The following is a 24,674-nucleotide window of genomic DNA, read 5'->3' as shown; positions in this document are numbered from 1 at the left end:
TGGTGTGCCACACAACAGGTGTTGGAGTGATTGCAGAGCAACGGGAAATGAAGTGTTTTGCTCAAGAACACAATGCACCACCCAGTCCAGAAATTGAAAGCATGATCTTGTGATCATGAGTGCAACACCCTAACCACTCAGCCATGTGCCATCACCACAGATATATATGTATGTATGCAAAAAAATGAGATGACAAAGGAATAAACGATTATCTTTTGAAGTTCATTAGCTTACAGCTGTTTCTGTGACGAGATGCAGTGAACTCATAGTTGAGTGCCTGAGTAACACCTCATAGCTTCATCAGAGCCTTGAATATGCATATATGTGTGTGTGTGTGTGTGTGTGTGTGTGTAGATTTACATATACCTTTACAAGTTGAGCCAAATCATCAAGAGCAAAAGAAAAAAAAGGACCTAACAAAAATGAAACCCAGGCATGGTCGTGTGGTTAAGAAGCTTCTTTTGCAATCCTATGGTTCTGGGTTCAGTTCCAGTAAATAGCACTTTGAGCAGATGTCTTATAACTCTGAGCCAACCGATGCCTTGTGAGTGAGTTTGGTAAATGGAAACTGTGTGGAAGCCCATCCTCTATGTGTATGGGTGTTGGGGCTCTGCTTTTATCTTCTCTTTTTAAATGTTTAAGTCATTCGGCTGTGACCATGCTGGAGCATCACCTTGAAGAAATTTTAGTCAAATGAATCAATCCTAGTCCTTTTTTTTTTCTTTTAAGCCTCATACTTATTCTATTGGTCCCTTTTGCCGAACTAAGTTATAGGGACATACACACCAACGCTGGTTGTTAAATGGTAGTGAGGTACACACACACACACACACACGGCTGGTTGTTGACAAGTTTTACCATCTTATTTGTATCATACAATACACATTGTGACACTTATAGAAAAACAGATGTTAGTTTGTTTTTGTGTGTGTATATATATATATATATATATATATATATATATGTACACACACAATATGCTTCTTTCAGTTTCCATCTATCAAATCTATTCACAAGACTTTGGTCAACCCAAGGCTATAGTAGAAGACACCCAAGATGCCATGCAGTGGGATTGAACCCAGAATCATATGGTTGGGAAGCACCCAGTACTTACTTTGTTAGTCTGCTACTTGTTCTTTTTGTCTCTTTTTACTGAAACCCCCAATTTTGAAGGATGTAAACAAAAGAGAACTGGTGGTCACGTGGTTGGGGGAGGGTGGCAAAACAGAAAGACATACACATAGGCACACACATACATACACAACAGGCTTCCACACAGTTTCCATCTTCCAAATTCACACACAAGGCATTGGTCAGCCTGAGGCTATAACAGAAGACGTTGACCCAAAAGTGCTACATAGCAGGGACCAAACATGGAACCTTGTGTTTCAAAAGGAGTTTCTTAACCACACAACCATGCTGTGTGTGTGTGTGTGTGTGTGCGTGCGTGTGTGTGTCTGTATTTGAAAAAAAAAAAAGAATAAAAAAATAGAAAAAAAACCCTATTAGTTTTCCAGGCAAGTAAAGAACTTGCTTCCCAACCACATGGTTCTGGGTTCACTCCTGCTACATGCCACTATGGGCAAGTGACTTCTACTATAGCCTTGGGGGTGACCAAAACATACATGCGTGTATGTGTGTGGGTCTATGTGTGTCTCAGGATAGATACATGAATTTAACCTAAATCTAGAGCTGATTGTTGGCTGGCTGGTTGGTTGGTAGGTTGGTTGTCTTTTGTTACAATGTCTATTCTTTGCCCCACTCGCACACATATGCACTCTCACACACCTGTCTCTCACACTCTCGTTTGTTCCCTCTCTCATATACTATCACTCTCTTTTCTTCATGCCCTCCTCCACCTTGTTCTTCCCTAATCCTTACTCAAGCCTGCATTCCCATACTTTATTCTATCTTTAATATCAGATTTTGATACCTTCTCTATTACACTTGGCTCACGTGCTGCAGGGTGTATGTGTGTGTGTTTGTGTGTGTGTCTGGTGGGGAAGAGAGTGAGAGAAACAGATCTGAAAGCACATTTATGTGTGTTTGTGTGAATTTGTGTGTGTGTTTGTGTATATGCAAGTGAGTGCTGAAAAGTTCCGAGCTTTGGGTAAAAGAAAATACAGGAGGAAAATACAGTTAATTATGATTTTATTGAATATATTCCCCTCTCTGGTTCACACAGTTATAGCAATGATCCTTCAGTTTTTCTAAGCCTTGTAAAAGAACTTGGAAGGTTGGGCCTCCAACCAGGCCTTTCATGATACCCTTAAAGCCAGGAACTTTTCAGCACCCCCTTATACATGAGTGTGTGCACATGCATGTATATGATTGTGTGTGTATGTATATATGTATATATATATAAATACATACATACATATATATATCATCATCATCATTTAACGTCCGCTTTCCATGCTAGCATGGGTTGGACGATTTGACTGAGGACTGGTGAACCGGATGGCTACACCAGGCTCCAATCTGAACTGGCAGAGTTTCTACAGCTGGATGCCCTTCCTAACGCCAACCACTCAGAGAGTATAGTGGGTGCTTTTATGTGCCACTGGCACGAAGGGCAGTCAGGCAGTACTGGCACCGGCCATGCTCAAAATGGTGTATTTTATGTGCCACCCGCACAAGAGCCAGTCCAGGGGCACTGGCAACGATCTCACTTGAAGGTCCTTACACATGCCACGGGCACAAGTGCCAGAAAGGCGACGCTGGGCACAGGTGCCATCACATATATATATCTATATATATATAATGTGCATTTATATATATATGTATGTATGTATGTGTATATATATATATACGTGTGTGTGTGTGTGTGTGTGTGTGTGTGTTTCTGTATGTGCATGTACCCCAGTATGGAAATAGCAAACCTAAGCTGTAAAAATGTTGGTGTGATTTTCCTGCTTGGAATTCTGTTTTTACTCTTGTTGAGGTTGATGATGTTAATGTTTAACCCTGGGTCAACCATGACTGAAGGTATTCCTATCATAACCATCCATGCCATCCGCTTAAATATATCTAGGACTATTTTAACTAATGTGCTCATCTTTTTTTGCTATAAGACAACAGGAATCTTGTTTAAGGCAGATTTTGGTTAACTCGTGCTGTATGTTCAACCAAAGATCCACCCTGGCTGAGCAAATTTATAATCAAAGACATTCTAACCATGACCCTCCTGTCTTTCCAGAGAGGATTTGTCTTTTTCTTTTAGGATAATAGATATGATTTTTCGAGCATATGATTGCTATTTCTAGCAAATCAAGGGTGCGTGTAGAAGCTCTTTGGTTGACTTGTGCTTGCTGTTATTTGTGTTGTAATGCAATCTTGTAGATAACGAGTTATTGGTAAATATAATTAATAAAAAGTCATTATCAAGACTGTTTCTAATGCTAGTCTGGTTGGTCAGGATGTAGAGGAAGATTATTTATGGATTACTGGCAGACAAGATGCAGAGAGAATCAATAGCATTATGGGATAGTATTCCGCTGTGATGAAGGTCACTTTGTATTCTTCATCATTCTTGCAGGGATCAATAACATATATATATATATTGGTAATGGTAAATCTGATTCTTAACCAGGGTTAACTATCACCACCACCACCACTACTGTCACCACCATCATCACCATTCTCCCATCATCACTACCACCACCACCACCACCACCACCACTACTTTTAGCAAAGCCTTCTTTGTTACAAGAATTGGGCTTCAGGTTTCTCTTTTGTTCATAGATTCCTTGATATCTCGATGTATTACTTCCACTTCTAACAACCACAGAAATATGGTTATTTCTCCTCTCCCTTTCACCTAGCATTAGTCTTGGAGGCTCTGCAAATGTCAGAGGCACTACCATTCCCCCTTTAACTGTCTAAAACCATTTAAACCTTTCAATACTGTTTGAATCTACTTCTAGACATAAGAAACAAACCCATCCTTTTTGGTCTTTGAAATATTCATATTAAAACTAAAACCTTCCATCATAATTTTATATCATCTGCCATCAACCAACTACCCTTCTTGTCCAAACTCTCCATTCCCCTCTGAGTTATGCTGTTCTTGTTTTTGGTCTATTTTTTGATGCCGTCATTCCACAAATGTCCTTGACAGTCTCTTGCTCTCTTCCCTTCTTCGTTTCCACTCAGGCTGGACTTGGACAATGACCTATGGTGCCTTATATGTCCAAAATATAACGTTGTGAACTTGTTTCTTGACAGTAGGTATCTTTGGACTTTCAGCTTTTCTAGTATTGTGGCATTTGTTATTTTGTTTGGTTTTGTTTTACCAGCTTATTCTGCCCCACCCATGAAAGATACACCTCTCGAATACATCTATCTTCTTCTCCCTTGTTCACTACATTGTCCAAGTTTTCGCTCTATAGAGCATGATTAGCCTCAATTTTAGGTCTTTTAAGGTGAAGGTTTTAATTTCAGTATGAATATTTCAAAAATCAAAAAGTGGGGTTCTGTTTCTTATGTCTAGAGGTGGATTCAAACCAGTTGGTATTGAAAGATTTAATGGTTTTAGACAGTTAAAGGGAGAATGGTAGTGCCTCTGACATTTTCAGAACCCCCAAGACTGGTGCTAGGTGAAAGGGGGAGGAGGAAGAGCCACATTCTTATAAACATAGTTTTAACCTTATCTATTCTTTGAGTAACTTCTACACAGCGACCTTCAACTATTGAGGACAAATAATAAATCAGGAATTTTATATATATATATATATCTTTTATTAAGTTAGGTTTCAAACACTAACTTAATATATCAATTAAGGAAAAAATTATTTTATTAAATTCTAATTTTTATCACATCAACTGCCACAACATTTTATTGGAACTTACAGTGACGCCACATATTTCACCCAGTCACACGGTATACTGTTTAATTACAAGGAAATATAATTATTTTGCATTTTTGCAATATTTCATAATTAGATTTTAATATTCACTATTCCATATTATTCAGATATCCTCAAAACCATGTCAAAGATACAGAATAAAATATTTTCTCAAATTACAAAAATATACCACAGGTGGTGTATATGGCAGTTGTTTGAAGTTTGCAATGTACCACCAGTGATACATGTGGCAGTTAATGTGTTATTTTCAAACATTATTGAACCACATAACTAGTACATTATTTACACTATTTACATTATTTATATTTGATGGATATTTGTCCTCATCTTGTTTGTTGTTAACACAACGTTTCGGCTGATATACCCTCCAGCCTTCATCAGGTGTCTTGGGGGAAATTTTGAACCTGGGTGCTCATTCCTAAGGTATTTTTTGATGTTGTTATTATTATTAAGGTCACTACCTGGAATCGAACTCAGAATCTTGGGGTCAGTAGCCCGTGCTCCTAACCCCAAAATTCCGAGTTCAATTCCAGGCAGTGACTTTACTAATAATAATAATAATAACATCAAAAAATACCTTAGGAATGAGAACCCAGGTTCAAAATTTCCCCAAGCCACCTGATGAAGGCTGGAGGGTGTATCAGCTGAAACGTTGTGTTAACAACAAACAAGATGAGGACAAATATCCGTCAAATATAAATAATGTAAATAGTGTAAATGATGTACATAATTCCTCATCTCTTAAATATAGAACTGTATCACATAAGTAGTGTATTTCATTAGATGTATGCCATTGAAAGGGTTAAAGCTAAATATTCAGGGGCACATTTACTTGATAGTAGACATGAAGCTAATAGTGGCTACATGGTTAAGGCCTTGATATTGCCTGCACATCATTTGTGAGTTGAAATCCATTTTTATTGGGCTTTTGGTCAGCAGAATATTTCATTGTAAACTGTTTTAACCATAAGCTAAGTATTGGGAATCTCTTACCTGCATTTTAGAATAAAAATTTATTGCTGATTCAGTTGACACTTTAATAAAGGGGTAACTTGTGCCCAAGCAAAACAAATATTTCATGTGTGTGTGTGTGTGTGTATTTTTGCTGATAATACAGATGAAGTGAACAAACTATATTGTGTTATGTGATGGGGCCAGCTGGATTACGTAATAATGGCAGTCAGCTTAATGAAACATGTACGTTATATAAAGCATAAAATACCAGTTAGACTTTCTCTGTTCCCTTTTTCAGTATGACTGTACAGATTCTTCACACTAGCTTATCTCATGTTATAATAGTTTGTCAAACCATACTAAACAAAAAAGTGGTGTATGGAACATTCCTACTGTGTCTCCACCTTTTGGTTGTATGTCACACTTTTCTGGCACAATTTTTATTTTGTGTGTGGTACTCCAGCATGACTGCAGCCACTTGGCTGAAACCCATAAATAAATAAATATGTACATACATATGTTCATTCTCTCGTATTTAACATACATTTTTCCCCAGCTTGCATAGATTAGATGAATATATCGTTCAGGCATTGTTTTACAGCCAGATGCTCTTCCTGTTGCTAACACATGTTTTTCAAATAAGGAATCTCTTATTTCACATATCTTTAAAGGCACAACTCCAGCAGGCTGTTTGGTGACAGGGGAATGGCAACAACAACACCGCTTGTAGTTTGCAATTTTTGGAGAACAATAAATGTAAACTAACACAGAGACATGCACATGTGCATACATACACATACACACATATAGACACATTTATGTATATGTACACACTCAGATAAATTCACACATACATGATAAGCCTCTTCTTTCAGTTTCTGTTTACCAAATCCACTCAGAGGAAGGCAGAGGTAAGATGCCACAAAACCATTTTCAAATTGGTAGTAATGCAGCGTAGGAAATACAAATGGCATAAGCACGGGCTGGTTGCATAGTTAAAGAGCTTGCTTCCTAACTGTGATGTCTTAGCTTGAGTCCTGCTATGCAGCATCTTGGTCAAGTATCTTCTACTGTAGCCCTGAACCGACTAAAGCCATGCGAGTGGGTTTGAGAGATGGAAACTGAAAGAAGCCTGTCGTGTGTGTGTGCATGAGTCTGTGCACCCTTCTTTTGACATGTAATGGTTGTCAATGAGCACTGTCATACAAGTGAGGATGTTGATTTCTAGTTTTCCATGTAAAACTTGTCTTACCATGGGTAAATACTACCTTGCTTGGAAACAGGTAAGAGTTGGTGAGAGGAAGAGCATCTGGCTGTAGAAAATCTGACTCAGCAAATCTGGTCTGACCCCTGCAAACATGGAAAAGTAGACATTAAATGACAACAATGAAACAATAGGATTGTTGAACTTCATTTCTGTCTATGAAACTGTTTCATTTTTTTTGTTTTTTATTTTTGTTTTAAGATTTTTTTTTTTACTTTTGCTAATAATTTTTTTTTTTTTCCTTTTTGCAGGGCTCTCAAGGTATTAAAAAAAAGAAGAAAATGAAATTTCCTTAGTAAAAGTTATCCAGACGGAATTGGAAAGAAAAGGGGGAAGAAAATAAATTATCAAAAAAAAAAAAAAAATAAAATAGAAGTCATTTCACTGAAGAAGAAGAAAAGAAAACAAGAACAAAAAGGATAGAAAGAAAGAAAGAGATAAAAGAGTAATTAACAGATTCTACAATGGCAGCAGATACTATTTCACCAAAATCCCCTCGTAAGGGTAAACTAATCAACCTTCGAGTTAAAATGCTTGATGACACTCAACATATATTCCAAGTACAGGTAAATTACCAATTCTTTGTTATTTCTTAGTTTAAACCCCCCGCCCCCATTTAAAAAATCTTTTCTCCTCCCCCATCTCTGATTTTATTTTTTTAAATTTCTGAGAGTGAAAGTTTTTCTGTAACTCCTTTTGCTACCATATTTCTGTTGAAATATATTGCCTTTGCTTCAATTGAATTTGGAAATAATGAAGAATTTAGTAAGTGCAGGTACGGCTGTGGTGAGAAGCTTGCTTCCCAACCAAATTGTTCCAGGTTCAGTCCCACTGTGTAACACCTTGGGCAAGTGTCTTCTGCTGTAACCTCAAGTTGACCAAAGCCTTGTGAGTGGATTTGATAGACAGAAACTGAAAGAAGCAGAAACATTAGCACGCCGGGCGAAATGCTTAGCAATATTTCGTCTGCTGTTACGTTCTGAGTTCAAATTCTGCCGAGGTCAACTTTGCCTTTCATCTTTTCAGGGTCGATAAATTAAGTACCAGTTATGCACTGGGGTTGATGCAATCGACTTAATCCCTTTGTCCTTGTTTGTGCCCACTATGTTTAGCCCCTTGTTGGCAATAAAGAAATAAGAAACTGAAAGAAGCCCATCTGTGTGTATATATGTGTGTGTTTTCATCAGTGTTTGTCCCCCACTACCACTTAACAACCAGTGGTGGTGTGTTTATGTACCCATAACTTAGCAGTTCAGTAAAAGAGACTGATAGAATAAATACTAGGCTTTAGAAAAATAAGTTGCAAGTTTGATTTGTTTGACTAAAATCCCTGAAAGTGGTGCCCCAGCATGGCTGCAGTCTAATGACTGAAACAAGCAAAAGAAAGAAAAAGAAAACAAAAACATTACTATTATTATTAAGCAGTTGTTTGGAACATAAATTAATGTGAAACTTTGATAGAAGAAGGTTTTAATTTAGATTATTTTAACTCATTTGTTACCATAATTCTACTAAAATACACTGCTTTCTTTTGTTTAATTTCAAAAATAAAGAAGAATTTGGTAGAATAACTGTCATTATTAAGCTGGTTTCTGGAACATAAGTTAACATGAAATTTTGATGGAAGATTTTAATGTAGATCAGCTGAAAACACCAAGTTTGGTGGTATGACAGTGGTCAAAATACTGTATGGGTTGGGGTGATAAAAATGAATGGAGACAAGAAGTGTGTTGGATGGAGTTGGAGAAGGTGGTGGCATGGTAGTATGTTACTAACTAAGGCGGTGAGCTGGCAGAAACGTTAGCACGCCGGGTGAAATGCTTAGCAGTATTTCGTCTGCCGTTACGTTCTGAGTTCAAATTCCGCCGAGGTCGACTTTGCCTTTCATCCTTTCAGGGTCGATAAATAAATTACCAGTTACGCATTGGGGTCGATGTAATCGACTTAATCCCTTTGTCTGTCCTTGTTTGTCCCCTCTATGTTTAGCCTCTTGTGGGCAATAAAGAAGTAAAGAAATAAGTATGTTACTAACCAACCCCATGGAGCATAGACCGTTGTAGTAGAAGTAGAAAAAGTAGAGTAAGGTGACAAATTAGCTGTGAGCCAGAGTTTGAAGTATGTTGGTGGCACGTGACTATTGGTGATTAAATGTTTTACGTAATAGAAGTCTCCAAAACATAATTAGTGTTAGAAACTGGCAGATCTATGAGATTTTAAGGAAAAAATTAATGAGAAGCACGTAACAAAAAAGTCATTAAGCCAAACAATGTGACTGCCACCATTTTGCTAAATGTTGAAACAGAAAAATACTAAAAGAAATCTACAGCTGCCACTTGTGAGAGAGTGTGACTTGGCAGCATGTGTCATGTCTTTTGTAAATTGCATTAGGAACCAACGTAGTTGTGAGCAGATATAGATGACATTGACTCAGCTGAACATTTGCGATGTGACAGCTAGAGAGGGAGAGAGGTGGGAATCAGTTCAGCTGCTGAGTAGCTTGGAACAAAAACAAATGAAGTGCCTTGCTCAAGGAGATAACATGCTGCCCAATTTCAGAAATTGAATTTCATGACTGTATTATTGTGAACACAACACTCTGTCTCATTTTTCTAATCCAATGAGTGAACCAGCAAAAGAACACAAGAATGATGAGGGACAACTGCATCTAGGAAGTGTAACAATAACCATTTAAAATACATATATATATATATTGTATTTATTCATGTATAAATTGCATCACTGATTGTTATATCTTGTTACAAAACTTTTCCCCGTCTTAGTTTTAACTTTGCCTCAGTTATGTCATGTCCAAGATGTTTCAGTTAAAATCAAATGCAAAATAGTGCAATTTATACATGAGCAAATATGGTGTGTGTGTGTGTGTGTGTATAGTTGGAATTTACAAAAAAAAAAAACAAAAGACGAAGGCAGGTGTCTAGACAACAAACAGGTGTATGTATATATGTATATAGAAAAAGTGACAGAAAGAGTACAGTGAAATTGCCATGGGGTGTGTTGTATCTGATATTTTGGACAGATCCCTTCTTCAGGGTTAAGATGACAGAAGGGAAATAAAAAAATTAAAAAATGAAAGCAAGGTTTTATATGTTCTGTTTGAGAAACTGGCTGCAACTGATGGAAAACACAAGACACTGAGAGCTTTATATGTAGGCAGGAAGAAGTAGGAGAGAAAAATCTGTGTGAGAGGGAGAAGGAAAGAGAAATGGAAAGAAGAGAAACTGGTGAGAGTGAGGTAGAGGGAAAAACTGAGGCAAGATGGTAGCTGAAGGATAAGAATGAGATTAGTGAACTAAGAGGAGGTGTAACAATAGAAGGAAAACACACACACACACACACACACACACATACTTTCTCTCTCTTTCATCATTGTTACATTTGATAATATTGTTGTATGGTAGAGGTTCTCAATCATTTTTGCTTAGGGTCCCCTTTGATCCCTATTTTACTCTACTGGACCCCCATAGCCATTCACTGTATATAAAAAAACATCTTGCTGTTTTGTACAAGTAAATATTATTAGGAACTGTATAAAAAAGAAATAAAAAATATTTTATGTATTTTAGTAAATATTTTATGTATTTATAAGCAATAAGTAATTTATTGCATGTAAATTTTTACAAGAAAAAATCTTATGTGGACCCTCAAAGGCCATATGAACCCTGGTTGAGAACCGTTTTTCTAAGGCATCAATGTGTTTTGTTATATATTTATGACCTTATCATTTATAATCTACTCCACTGATGAACAAAGTAGGCCATACAAAATCTCTAACGAACCATCGTTACATTTGTATAGTTTAAAGAAAAGCTGTTACCATATTGACCAGGAGTTTCTCACAGTCACACTATTTATAATTAAAAGTAAATGTTTACTTGGTTATCAAATTTTTGATGGGTGGTTTATTTCATTGATATTGTGTAACCAAGGGCAACATAAATAAATATTGTGGGCATGGCTTGACTGAGAAAAGGTTTAGTATATCTCTGCTCTCTTTCAACAGTGTAATGGATCTATGACGGCATTTTTTGCCACTTGGTATTATATAATCATACATATTGGCTGTGTGGTAAGAAGCTTGCTTCCCAACTACATGGCTCCAGGTTCAGTCTGACTGCATGGCTCCGTAGGCTAGTCTTCTACTGTAGCCTCAGGCTGACCAAAGCCTTGTGAGTGAATTTGGTAGATGGAAACTGAAAGAAGCCCATTGTGTGTGTGTGTGTATGTATGTATATATATATATATGTGTGTGTGTGTGTGTGTGTGTGTATGTATGTATATATGTGTGTGTGTGTGTGTGTGTGTGTGTAGATGTGTGTGTGTCTCTGTGTTTGTTTCCCACCATCATTTGACAACTAGTGTTGGTGTTTATGTCAAGAGTTACCTGCATACACACATGTATATTTATTTATGTATAAGAAAAGGGGATATAATATTAGGCATGTAAGATTTTCATTTTTTTTTTTTAATTTGATTATCTATAATCAGCTTTTGTCCTGGATTACATTATGTCCTTCCATATTTTTGGAGTGGGGAGGGAAGGAGATTTGCCTGCTAGTTCTAGTAGATCATGTGACCACATAGCAGCTCCCTCTTTGACTTTCAGTTTCTAATCCTGGATAACTGTTTCCCAACCTAACCAGAAGGATGGAACTGATAGAAAGAGGAGGGGAGGCCCGTTGTTGTGTGATGATGTTGCAATATAAATCTAATTCTTTCCTACTCCATGGGATCACCAAATTGACCCTTGGTGACTTCCTTAACCCTTTAATATTTGGATTACTCTGTCAAATGTAATACTTATTCATACTGCTTTCAATTAATCATGTCTTATCTCATAGCTTTGAGATTTCAATGATGTGATTGCTTATTTTTAGAGTAACATTGTAGGGTGGGTGTGAGAGGCAGGATCTGGTTGGTTTGAACGTAAAACAGATATTTAGGCTAGATATGGCCAGTTTAAATACTAAAGAGTTAACAAACAGTCTGTACTTGATTTGGGATTTTCACTAGAGAATACAAACCAGTCCTCTTAAGCACAGGGTGGTCATACAAATGAAGAAGACACAAATATGTGTGATACTGTTGTTGATGCTTAGCCCCAAGTCAGCCTTAATTGTATAGATCTATGATCAAACTTGTGCCAGCCGTGCCCAACATAACTTTTCAGACCTACTCTTTACTCTCTTTTACTTGTTTCAGTCATTTGACTGTGGCCATGCTGGAGCACCACCTTTAGTCGAGCAGATTGACCCCAGGACTTATTCTTTGTAAGCCTAGTGCTTATTCTATCGGTCTCTTTTGCTGAACCGCTAAGTTATGGGGACGTAGACACACTAGCATCAGTTGTCAAGCGATGTTGGGAGACAAACACAGACACACAAACACATACACATACATACATATATATATATATATACATACATATATATATATATATATATACATATATACGAAGGGCTTCTTTCAGTTTCTGTCTACCAAATCCACTCACAAGGCTTTGGTCGGCCCGAGGCTATAGTAGAAGACACTTGCCCAAGGTGCCATGCAGTGGGAATGAACCCGGAACCATGCAGTTGGTAAGCAAGCTACTTACCACACAGCCACTCCTGTGCCTACCTGCAACTACATTAGCGTATTTAGGATTACATTATCCAAAATGTCCTTCTTTTTCTTAAAGATCTTAGGTTGTGTTTTTAGAGAGATTTTTAGCCAATGTTTGTAGCCAGAAGAACGACCAAGCAGAGGCATGTCATTGAGGGAATTTTTGCTTGTCCTTGCTAAAAATAGCAGCCAAATCTCCCTCTAAATATACCTTGTCATATTTTAAAAAAATGAAATCTCTATTGGATAACGAGAGCTTGGTATATAAACTAGCTGAAACTGAACAACTGGAGTGGCATGGTTAGACTGTCTATGATCATAGATTTTACTCAGTCAAAGCTGCTGACCAAGGGCTGAGCAACTATGTGCAGTGATTCTCATCAAGGGTCCATATGGCCCTTGGAGGTCCATGTAAGATTTCATTGTGAAAATTTAATTGAAATACATTGGTTATACTTCTACAAAACACAAGATATTTGAACAACAAATTTTTAATGCAATTTCTAACATTTAATTCTCAAAATATAATCTGACCTTTTAAACATTGAATAGCTTGAAGGGTCTACTGAGTAAAATAGGTATCAGAGGGGGGTCTATAATTAAAAAGTGGTTGAGAAACACTGGTGTAGTGGTTCCTTTATTATTGTCTTTGTGTGTGTGTGTGTGTGTGTGTGTGTGTGTGTGTGTGCCAACTCGGGTATCACATCCTCCTATCAGTTGCACCTTTTGTGGCTTCTGTTCCTGTTTTTGTTATTAATATCTATATTGAGTGGAGATTGATTTCCAAATGATAGCAGTAATGGAGCTCTCTACAAACGTGTATGTGTGTGTGTGTGTGTGTGTGTATGTATGTATGTATGTATATGTATGTATGTATATATATATATATATATATATATATATATATATATATATGTATATATATATATATATATGTATATATATATATATATATGTATATATATATATATATATGTATATATATATATATATATATATATATATATATATACATATATATATATAGAGAGAGAGAGAGAGAGAGAGAGAGGTATCTGTATATGTGCATTTATGGATACCTATATATGTGCAAGTGTGGGCATGTATGTATATTAATGTATAAGTATGTAGTATGTGCATATACATATATATGCACATATACAGACACCTCTCTCTCTATATATATATATATATGCACATATACAGATACCTATATATATATATATATATATATATATATATATATATATATATATATATATAGGTATCTGTATATGTGCATATATATATATATATATATATATAGAGAGAGAGAGGTATCTGTATATGTGCATATATATGTATATGCACATACTACATACTTATACATTAATATACATACATGCCCACACTTGCACATATATAGGTATCCATAAATGCACATATATATATATATATATGAGAGAGAGAGATACATACACATAGATAAAAGCATATGAATGCACAATCTTATAAACATGCACACCCATATTTAGATACACATATGCAGATACCTATACACATGTACCAATACCCATGCACATATAGATATATAAACACAATTACATGCCCTATACAGATACTTGTACACATACAACCAAACACCCAAATGCACATGTACAAGTACACGTGCTCACACACACACACACACACACATGCATACACATACATACACTTATAATACTTGCACAGACATTCTTTATTACATACAGTCACTAACAGTTTCATCACCATCTCATCATCTTCATCACCACCACCACCACCATTATCATCATCACCATCATCACCACCACTGTTATCATCATCGCCATCATTATCATCATCACTATCATCATCTCCACTGCCTCTCCATCTTCAAGCTTTTCTCTCTTTATTTCTCTTCCTGTTCCATTGATTTTCTTTTAATGTCAGTCAGAAGAGAGAAGCAGCAACTTGGTGAGAGAGAAAGATGGGTTGCTGTGGCATTTTATCGCCACACATATACACATGCTCACATGTGTATGTGCCTTCTCTCTTCTCACATACACACACATACACTGTACCTTCTTTCATAGAAACATACCTGAATATAGACACGTACTAATGCCACAAGCATGTATACTCAAACATATACATACACTATTGTATATATGCATAAATGTACATACTTATAAACACACACACAAGTGTATACACATATACAAATACATGAAGTGGAAACATACATTCCATGTTATATATGTGTGTATATATATATATATATATATATGTGTGTGTGTGTATGTATGTGTATATATGTGTGTGTATGTATATATATATATATATATATATATATATATATTTATACTCGATTTTATCAATTTAATATCTTTCCTCTCATCGTTATGTTTATCGTTAAGCTTATACCTTTTCTATATTATTATGATTATCATTTATTTATTTATTTATTTACTTAACCTTCTCAAAGATCAAAGCATCGAAATACCTGTTAATTTAAAATTTGATTTTTTTTTTTCCAATCTTTGTAATTCTGTTATACCTCTTTCTCTCTACCTTTCATTCTCTTAGGTAACCGTCTACACAGCTATTTCATGTCTAAATTCCTTTGATACTTTTTAACCAACCATATTTATCCCGACTAATTAACTCTCTCTTAAGTATTTTGTTCAATTAATTTAATTATTTCTAAATAGCTTCCTTTTACTAATATCTTCAGAATCTCTTTGTTTTCTTAAAATAAGATTTCTTAATAAGCCTTTATTCTTTCATGTGGTTTTTAACTTAATCTAAATCTTTATTTTATTATTACTACCCTAACCCAAACTACACCAAGCCTACCAGTAATTTATTAATGACTATATGATATTAATTATTTTATTAATTAATTTGATTCAGCTTTTTCATATATTTACCTACTCTTTGTCCTTCCATACATCTTTTATAAGTAAATATATAAAATGGTTTAAATATATATTAAATACTTTGAACTAGGATTTAATATCCTTCCCTACAATATTAACCCAGTTTGTTGGTGAAGGTTTGGCTGAGTGGTTCATAAAGTTTGCGGTGTAACCATATGGTTCTCAGTTTGGTTACACTGCATGGCTCCACAGGCATGGCCAAATTAACCCTTTAAGGTTGAGTATAAATAGCAAGTCTTTTTGTGCGGCATTCAAAAAAAAGGGTGGGGGGAAATACAAGAGGATAATCGGTCAAATAGCTTATAACACAAATGTGGCTTATATACCACACCCGTCTTCTTCACAAGTTAGCAGTGTGTTAATAAGCTACACCTGTCCTCTGCAGAAGAAAGCATGTTGTATCAATAAGCCACAGCTGACCTTAAAGGGTTAAGACCCATTGAGGCCCTAAGCACTTAAAAGATTTTGGTGCCCCCATTTACATGTAATTCAAAATATAAACCGTAAAATATATTTTTATTTTCTAAAATGAAACAAAACTAACAGTAAAATAAATTTTTTTTTTTGTTTGTTTTTGTATACTTCCACTTTATTTTTATTTGAAAAATTTTCTCTTACCTTTTTTAATTGCAAAGTCTTTGATCAGATCCTCACTATGACACCATGAGCACTTTGAAATTACATTTCCGATCATATAAACCACTTTGAATATTTTAGCAAGTTTAAAGAAAAATAATGTTTATTTTTGTATACTTCCACTTTATTTATATTTGAAAAGTTTTCTCCTACTTTTTTTTTAATTGCAATGTCTTTGATCAAACCCTCAAATTTAATCTTACGTAACACATCCACTTCTGTACTTAGTAGAGATAAGGCATCCCTAATATTATTTTAGCAAATTTAAAAGGATTTCTTTTGTGCCATAAACCATTTACTATTTCTGTAGTGCTCTGCTCCCTTGATGTTCTAAGCATTGCTTATTTTACTAAATCGTTAATCCAGTGTTGTTTTCAGGTATGTGTCTTGTACTACAGTTTCAGGCTGACCAATGCCTTCTGAGTGAATTTAGGCAGCAAAAACTGCCCAAAGGCTATCATGTATATTCTTTTGCTTGCTTCAGTCATTGGACTGTAGCCATACAGGGGCTCTGCTATGAAGGGTTTAGTTAAACAAATCAACCTCAGTACTTTTTTTTTTTTTTAAAGTCTAGTAACTTATTCTATCAATCTCTTTGGAATTTAGAGCTCAGAGCCAGATTAAATACCACAAAGCACTTTATCTGATGCTCTGTTAACTCTGCTAATATGCTACTTATATACATGCATATATATACTGTTACTATAATGCAAAAGTGTCATAAGTCCAAAACGTTGATTTTTCAGAAAACGAAAAAAATAGTTTCACCATTCCATAGCAAAACCGTTGTACTATACTTTGAGAATTTTTGATATTTTGGCACCTGAAGCAGTTGGAGATACGATAGTTTAACCAAGACAACCAGCTATTGCAAGAAAAGTATTGAAAAAAATTCATTTGGCCAAATTTAACATAATAGTATCGATATGTACATATCTACATGTATGGCTCCTGTGCAGGTGGCATGTAAAATACACTATTTTGAGCGTGTCCGTTGTCAGTACCGCCTGACTGGCCTTCGTGCCGGTGGCACATAAAAGCACCCACTACACTCTCGGAGTGGTTGGCGTTAGGAAGGGCATCCAGCTGTAGAAACTCTGCCAAATCAGATTAGAGCCTGATGTAGCCATCTGGTTTCACCAGTCCTCAGTCAAATCGTCCAACCCATGCTAGCATGGAAAGCGGACGTTAAACGATGATGATGATGATGCATTCCAGGGATTCTCCATTTGAGGTTCATGCACTGAAATATGCACACAATTACATGTACATATGGAATATATGCACATAAACACACACACACACATAAACAGTAATGAAATGCACATACACCTGTGTACTAATACGACTCACACACCCACAACACGAGTGCAAGTATAATTACACAACCACACACATCCATACACATATATACACACAGTAGCCATTTCACATAACCACAAACTTTTGCAAGAGCTGACATTTAACTTATAGGAAAGAGCTTTGCCAGTTTGTGTGGGACCAGCTGGAATTCTGCAATGGAAAATAACATGTACATGCACAGGCATGTACACGTATATGCATACACACCACACACAAACACTATATGTATACACATACTGCACGCCTGTATACAAGCACCCATGTGCAAATACACAATCACACCCACACAGATGCATGCACATGTGCATGTATGCATACACATATACGCACTGCACAAATACTATGCATACCTGTATACAAGCACCCATGTGCAAATACACAATCACACACACACCCACACAGATGCATGCACATGTGCATGTATGCATACACATATACGCACTGCACAAATACTATGCATACCTGTATACAGGCACCCATGTGCAAATACAAAATCACATGCTTACACATACATACACACATGCACACACATAAGTACACACACACACCTACATAAACATTACATGTACTTAGGTACATTCATACTATCACCTCCCTATTCCAACTCGTTATTTCTTTCCTGTTCTTTTACCTGAGACCCTCTCTACATTCACTTCCTCTTCCTTTCCTTCTCTCTGTCCCCTCCTCCCCTTACCCCCTTACTCCATCATAAAAAACAACAACAACATTCCCTTCATCTTTCCAAGTAGGGTTTAAAATGCAAACTCAAAAAAAAAGAAAAAAAAAAGAGAAAGGTTGAGGTAGAAATAACCACCTGTCCATCATTTCCATGTGTGACTGCTATAACTTTATAACTATATGCAATTATAGCTTTTTTGTTTTGGTTTGTTTTGTTTGTTGATTGGTTATTCATTTGATTACTATTACTATTATTATTATTATTATTATTATTATTATTATTATTATTATTATTATTATTATCATCATTGTTATCTTCATCATCATCATCATCATTGTTGTTGTTGTTATTATTGATATTTTCATCATCAACATAGTTATTATTATCATCATCATCATCATCATTATTATTATTACTAGCAAGTTATTCGTTCAATATATCATGTTGGCCCTGAACAGTTGCACAGTGCCTGTCTTTCAAGTCTCATACACATATAGACATACACACACAAATAATCATGCATACACACACACAAACAAGCACATACACATGCATGTATATGCATGCTTTAATCTACTTAGGCGTTCTCAAATCTCTGGAACCATCTTTTTGTTCAAAGGCAAAAGCCTTGTCACTTTGTCAGTGACCGACTTGAATGCTTAGAAAAAAACATTTGGAAATATATGAATGCATGCATATATATATACATAACATATAACATATATGTATATACATACATACATAACATGCTAGCATGAATAAATATTAATATTTAAGTCAATAAAGATTTTCCTATAACGGAATTACTAAAAAAAATAAAAAAAAATTATGTGTGTGTGTGTGTGGCTGTTGTTATATCTAGAGTTGATGAATCTGAAAGAAAATGAAAACAAAATATAGAAATGAATACAATAAATTGACTTTTAGAAGTCGATTTGTATTAAATGCATGTGTGTATATGTGTGTGAGAGGGAGAAAGAGGAAAGATGTTAAAATTCTATGTAGGAACTGACTAGGTCATAAAATTGAATTACGATTGATTTTTTTTTTCTTATGAAATATTTCAGATCTAAAATAACAATAAATTACAACAGCTATAGCTTATTTTCCAGTTATCAATTTTGTTATTGGGTTTTATTTGTTTTTTTTTTTGTTTTTTTAGCCTCCTAGTAGTCTTATTTTTATTGCATGCTTTCACAGAACAACTGACACACGGCTTTTGTGCATGTGTAGTATTTTGTTTTGATTCTGTGTGTTTTTCTTGTATTAAAAGCACTCCATGTAATATGTGTACAGAACTAATAGTGTTGTTTTTCTCTCTGTTGTGTATATTTGTAAGCCCTGGAGGTTTTGGGCTATCACCTCCCAAAGCACCTATTATTATTATAAGGATTGTTTTCTGTTTTCAGACCCAACATTCCAGTTGGCTCTATTTCTGGATCTTTACATTTAGATAATAATTACTCCATTTTTATATTTTTAATTTTTTTTTTTTTTGAAAAGAAGAGTCGGTACAAGTCAGTACTTCCTTTTCTGGTGATCCATGATAACAGTATCTAGCTGATTAGCCTTGACTTTGTCTTTCTATAGATTGCTGTATTCTGGCCTATGGTTGATTTGTCATGCTTTGTGGTACTTTTGTTTATGCAACATAGTTTATGTTGGTTGTTATTATGCTAGCATAATTTCTGATGTACAAACAGGATAGGTAATTATCATCATCATTATCAGCATTATTATTATTCAGTAGTTTTAATTTTATAGCGTGCTTTCACTTCACTGCCGAGAGCAGCCAGGTTCACTTTTAGTATTCTTATTTGTGAGAGCAGTTGAGTTTATTTCAAATATTCTTATTTTAAAAATCATCTCCAGCTAATCGTTGAGAGGACACTGATGTTGCCATGGCAGAGGTTTACACTCTCTGAGTGCTCTTGTTGTTATTGTCCATTTATAAGCCAGTAAAAGTTCACCTATGAAATTAACCCTCATAAATTATCATTGTTGTATAGCCCAAGCCCATCTCAGATCATTCCAGGCCAAGCAGACCCATGATCAGAGATCTGAGGTGCTGCAGCCCTATTTTAAACATATAGCCTGTCATATTCTATGATAAGTGCCCAAATAAATGATTGTATGGATGGATGGATGTATATATGTATGTATGAACAAATGAATGAATGAGTTTTGTGAAAACTGGGTGTGTATGTCCATCCATATTTTGTGGTTTAACCAAGATCAGCCTTCACCAAGTTGACGTTTTTATAATTGAATGCACTTCAACTGTAACCAATGTGTCACTTTATACATCAGAAGTAGGGTGTGATTTGAGAGAGATTTAGCAGCTATTTTTAGCTGTCTCAGTGACTACTGATTCATTATCAGTACTGTTGTATTGCTGAAGACTGTGCCATTAGAGTTGTAGGTTTACTTACTTCTGTCATTTTTGGCAAATAAATCTGCTGATTGCACTCCGCCCCAAACTATTCATACACATCATGTCCTCACTCCAAGGTTTTGCTGTTTAGGTTGGTGGGGGGGGGGGGGTAGATTTTTGTTTTTGTTTATTTCTTTATCTTTCTACTTGTTTTTCAGTCATTAGATTGTGGCCATACTGGGGCACCTCCTTGAAAAACTTTTAGCCAGATGAATCTACCTCAGTGCTTATTTATTTTTTCTTTAAGCCTCATATTTATTCTATTGATCTGTTTTGCCAAACCATTAAGTTAGAGGAACATAAACACACCATCACCCATTGTCAAGTGGTGGTGGGGGACAAACACACACACACACACACACACACACACACACACGCATATCACGGTCTTCTTTCAGTTTCTGTCTACCAAATCCGCTCACAAGTCTTCGGCCTACTTGAGGCTATAGCAGAAGACATTTGCTCGAGGTGCCATGCAGTGAGACTGAACCCGGAATCTTGTGCTTGAGAAGCAAGCTTCTTACCACATAGCCATGCCTGTGCCTATATTTGTTTATCTTTTGAATGTTATTCGTGAAAGAGTTTGTTTGTGATGGTCTATGACGTTGCAAACGAGAGGTATCGATAGTTGTGATCGATTAGTTGACAACCATTTATTGATTAAATATTTGCTAGTGTTATCACCAAATATCACCAACAATATTAGTTAATGACAGCCACACAGCACCACCACTACCTCCACCAACACCCCACCTACAACAACAACATTATTCTTTGGGTGGTCTCAGCACCAACTAAATGATGTTTCTTCATTGAATAATGGTGGGGAAGGACAAATTATTATTATTATTATTAGAATTTTTTTTTTGTGGAAGGAAATAATTGAAATTCTCTTCTCATGGATTTACTTTTTTTATAATTTTTACTTTATTTGTTGTTTGTTCACCTTTTTCTCTTCTTTTGTTTTTTTCTTCACTTTAACTCTCTTCTCTTCTTCACATTCTTCTTTGTTTTATTCTTCATTTTCTGTTCTTCTTTTTTCTTCTTCTTCAATCTCCTCCTCCTCCTGCTACCACATTTTGTTTCTTCCTGCTACAGATTTTGTTTTTCTTTCTTTCTTTTTACCATCTTCTTCTTCCTCCTCCTCCTCCTCCTCCTTGATTTCTCAACAGAAGTTGTGAAGTTGAAATTATATATTAATTAAGTCACGAATTTCACAGATTTAATTAAGGAGAAAATCTCACACATACATTGGTGAGAAACACTGTTGAAGCTTGATTCATATTTTTTTTTATCTTTTTAAATTAAACATTTTCTTTTCCTTTAATATATTGAATTTTTCTTATTGAAATAAACCAACCACAAACACAATAAACAACTAAACACACACAAAGGCAAAATTAATTTGTTTTTTCAAATATGAAATCTGTTTTAGGGATTTAAAAAGACTTCAAGAAAATAAGTATTGCTTTTGGTAGATATACTTTGACTAAAATACATGTGTGTATACATACATGCAGACAAATACATGTGCATGGAGGCATGCACCTGAAATGCTGTCGAAATGATAAAGTGATGGGTTAGAGCAGGGATTCTCAACCATTTTCTGCCTATGGACCCCTTTGATTCCTATTTTACTTGGGTGGACCCTGATAGCCATTTGATGTTTCATCATCATCATCATCAGCATTTAACATTCATTGTCCATGGTGGTCTGGGTTGGTCAGTTTAACCATTGGTGGTAAGCTGAGGAGCTGCACCAGACTCCAGTCTGATTTGGCATGGTTTCTATGGCTAGATGCCTTTCCTAATGCCAACCACTACGACCTGTGACCTTATTGTGAGTGCAACACCCTGACCACTAGGCCATGCATTTTCCCCAGATAACTTGATTAGATTAAGGTGGTAAGCATGCGGACTTTTTAGCATGCCGAGCAAAATACTTAGCAGCATTTCACCAGTCTTTACATTCTGAGTTCAAATTCCACCAAGGTCAACTTTGCCTTTCATCCATTTAGGGTCGATCAAATAAGTACCAGTTTAGCACTAAGATTGATGTAATTGACTTACCCCTCCCCTGAAATTGCTGGCCTTGTGCCAAAATTTGAAAGGAAATTACTGATTACATCAAATAAATTGGAGATGTAACCTTTTAGATGAATACATTCTCTTCACCTGTTATTGTTTGTCTTTATACATGAATGTGTCATATATGTAGAGGTATGACTGTAGGGTAAGAAGTTTGCTCCTGAACAGCATGGTTCCAGGTTCAGTTCCCACTGCATAGCACTCTGGACAAATGTCTTCTACTACAGCCTAAGACCAACCAAAGCCTTGTGAGTGGATTTGGAAGGCAGAAGCTGAAAAAAGCCCATCATATATACTGTATTTTTTAAATGTATAATGAACCCCCTAATTTTTGGGGCTTAAAATTTGGAAAAAAGGATTTGTGAGGGATTATAATACTATCCGTGTATAACAAGCTCCCATATTTTTTAATCTAATTTTTGACAAAAATGGGTTCCTTATACTCATTAAAATATGGAATGTATGTGTGTGTGTGTCCCCTTCTGTTTACCCCTCGCTGCCATTTGGGAATTGGTGTGGGTGTGTTTACATTCCCATAATGTAGCATTTCAGTAAAAGAGACTGATAGTATAAGACTTGTAAAAACAAGTGTTGGGCTGCTCCAGCATGGCCACAGTCTAATGACTGAAACAAGTGAGTTCAAGTTCTGCTAAAGTCAGTATTGTCTTTCATTTTTCTAGGGCTAATAAAATAAATACGTTATGTTTTTGTATTGATTTAATCAACTGCAACTTCCCTTGAAGATAACAGTGGGAAATTCCTCCAAAGTTGAACCTTCATCTTGATTTCGGTTACTGTTTGGTGCCATTTCATCTCAATTTCTTCAATGTCCACTGGCTGGTAGGGAGTGAAAACATTATTACATTAAGCCTATGTAGAGAGGTTTTACTTGACCTGCTAGATTTAATAAACAATTCTCCTTCAACTCACGCTTTATCATCTTAATATGGGATGGGCTCATTGGTCACACTTAATTTTGGGTTAAACTGCTCGTAAACAACAACAATCACTACAGGAACATCATTCTCTGAAACACACACAGACACTTCTCTAAGACCCCCTGCAGTAATGTATGATCATGGGATTGCTCCTAGAAAGTTCCCTTCCAAGGCACAAGTCTGGGCAAGGTTGTTTATGGAAGACCAACAGTTGCCCATGCATACCAGCCCACCCCTCTCCACACCACTGTTGTTATCCAAGGGAAAAGCAAAGGGGCTGATATAGCTTGGCACCAGGGCAGTGCAACTCATTTCTACAGCTGATTAAACCAGAGCAACATGAAATAAAGTGTCTTACTCAAGAACTAGTCCAAGAATTGAACTCACAACCTCATGATTCTAAGCTCTAACCACTGAGCCATGTGCCTTCACACACATTCGCTTACTCACTCAATTACATTTCCCACCCTTACCCACTCACCCACATCACTCTCACACTGCTTCAATCACTCACAATATATTTTAATCAAGATAATGAAAGACAAGCAGAGCCTGGTGCAAAATCAAACTTACATCTTCTGGTTGGCCCCTATGCGGCCAAACCAACGAGTTAGAAACAACAGCAGTATCTGACTCACCTTAAACGTGAGATGACACATTAGATAATGTAGTCCGATATACACTATGCCTGAGTAAAAGAAGGGTTGGGTTTCACTGTGGTGGAACATCTTTGATCGTAAGTCTGTTTAATCAGAATTGACCTGAGACTAATCAACTGCAATGACGTCCACTAACGAAGGTGCCTCTCTGCTAGAAATAGTAGCGAAATCTCGTTAAGATAAAGCTCTGTAACTTCTTATAAAACAGGACACATCAAGAGTAAATGTAGTCATTCCTACACACAAACACAC

At 36.0% G+C, this 24,674-nt stretch overlaps 1 protein-coding gene across 2 annotated transcripts in view; it reads left to right on the top strand.

Annotated features, from left to right (window-relative positions):
* Positions 1–24,674, top strand: part of LOC106867809 (FERM, ARHGEF and pleckstrin domain-containing protein 2) — a 343,165-nt gene that overhangs the window by 158,494 nt on the left and 159,997 nt on the right. For both annotated transcript variants that reach the window (XM_089340665.1, XM_089340664.1), the window contains exon 3: positions 7,338–7,652. In XM_089340665.1, coding sequence (XP_089196791.1) covers positions 7,551–7,652 — 102 coding nt within the window. In that variant the 5' untranslated portion in view covers positions 7,338–7,550. The remainder of the gene's footprint in view (positions 1–7,337; positions 7,653–24,674) is intronic.

Source organism: Octopus bimaculoides, chromosome 23, assembly GCF_046866305.1.
Source record: "Octopus bimaculoides isolate indiv1 chromosome 23, ASM4686630v1, whole genome shotgun sequence".
Taxonomy (NCBI): Eukaryota; Metazoa; Mollusca; class Cephalopoda; order Octopoda; family Octopodidae; genus Octopus; species Octopus bimaculoides.
The sequence above is the reverse complement of the archived record's forward strand: the minus strand, read 5'-3'. Positions and strand labels throughout refer to the sequence as shown.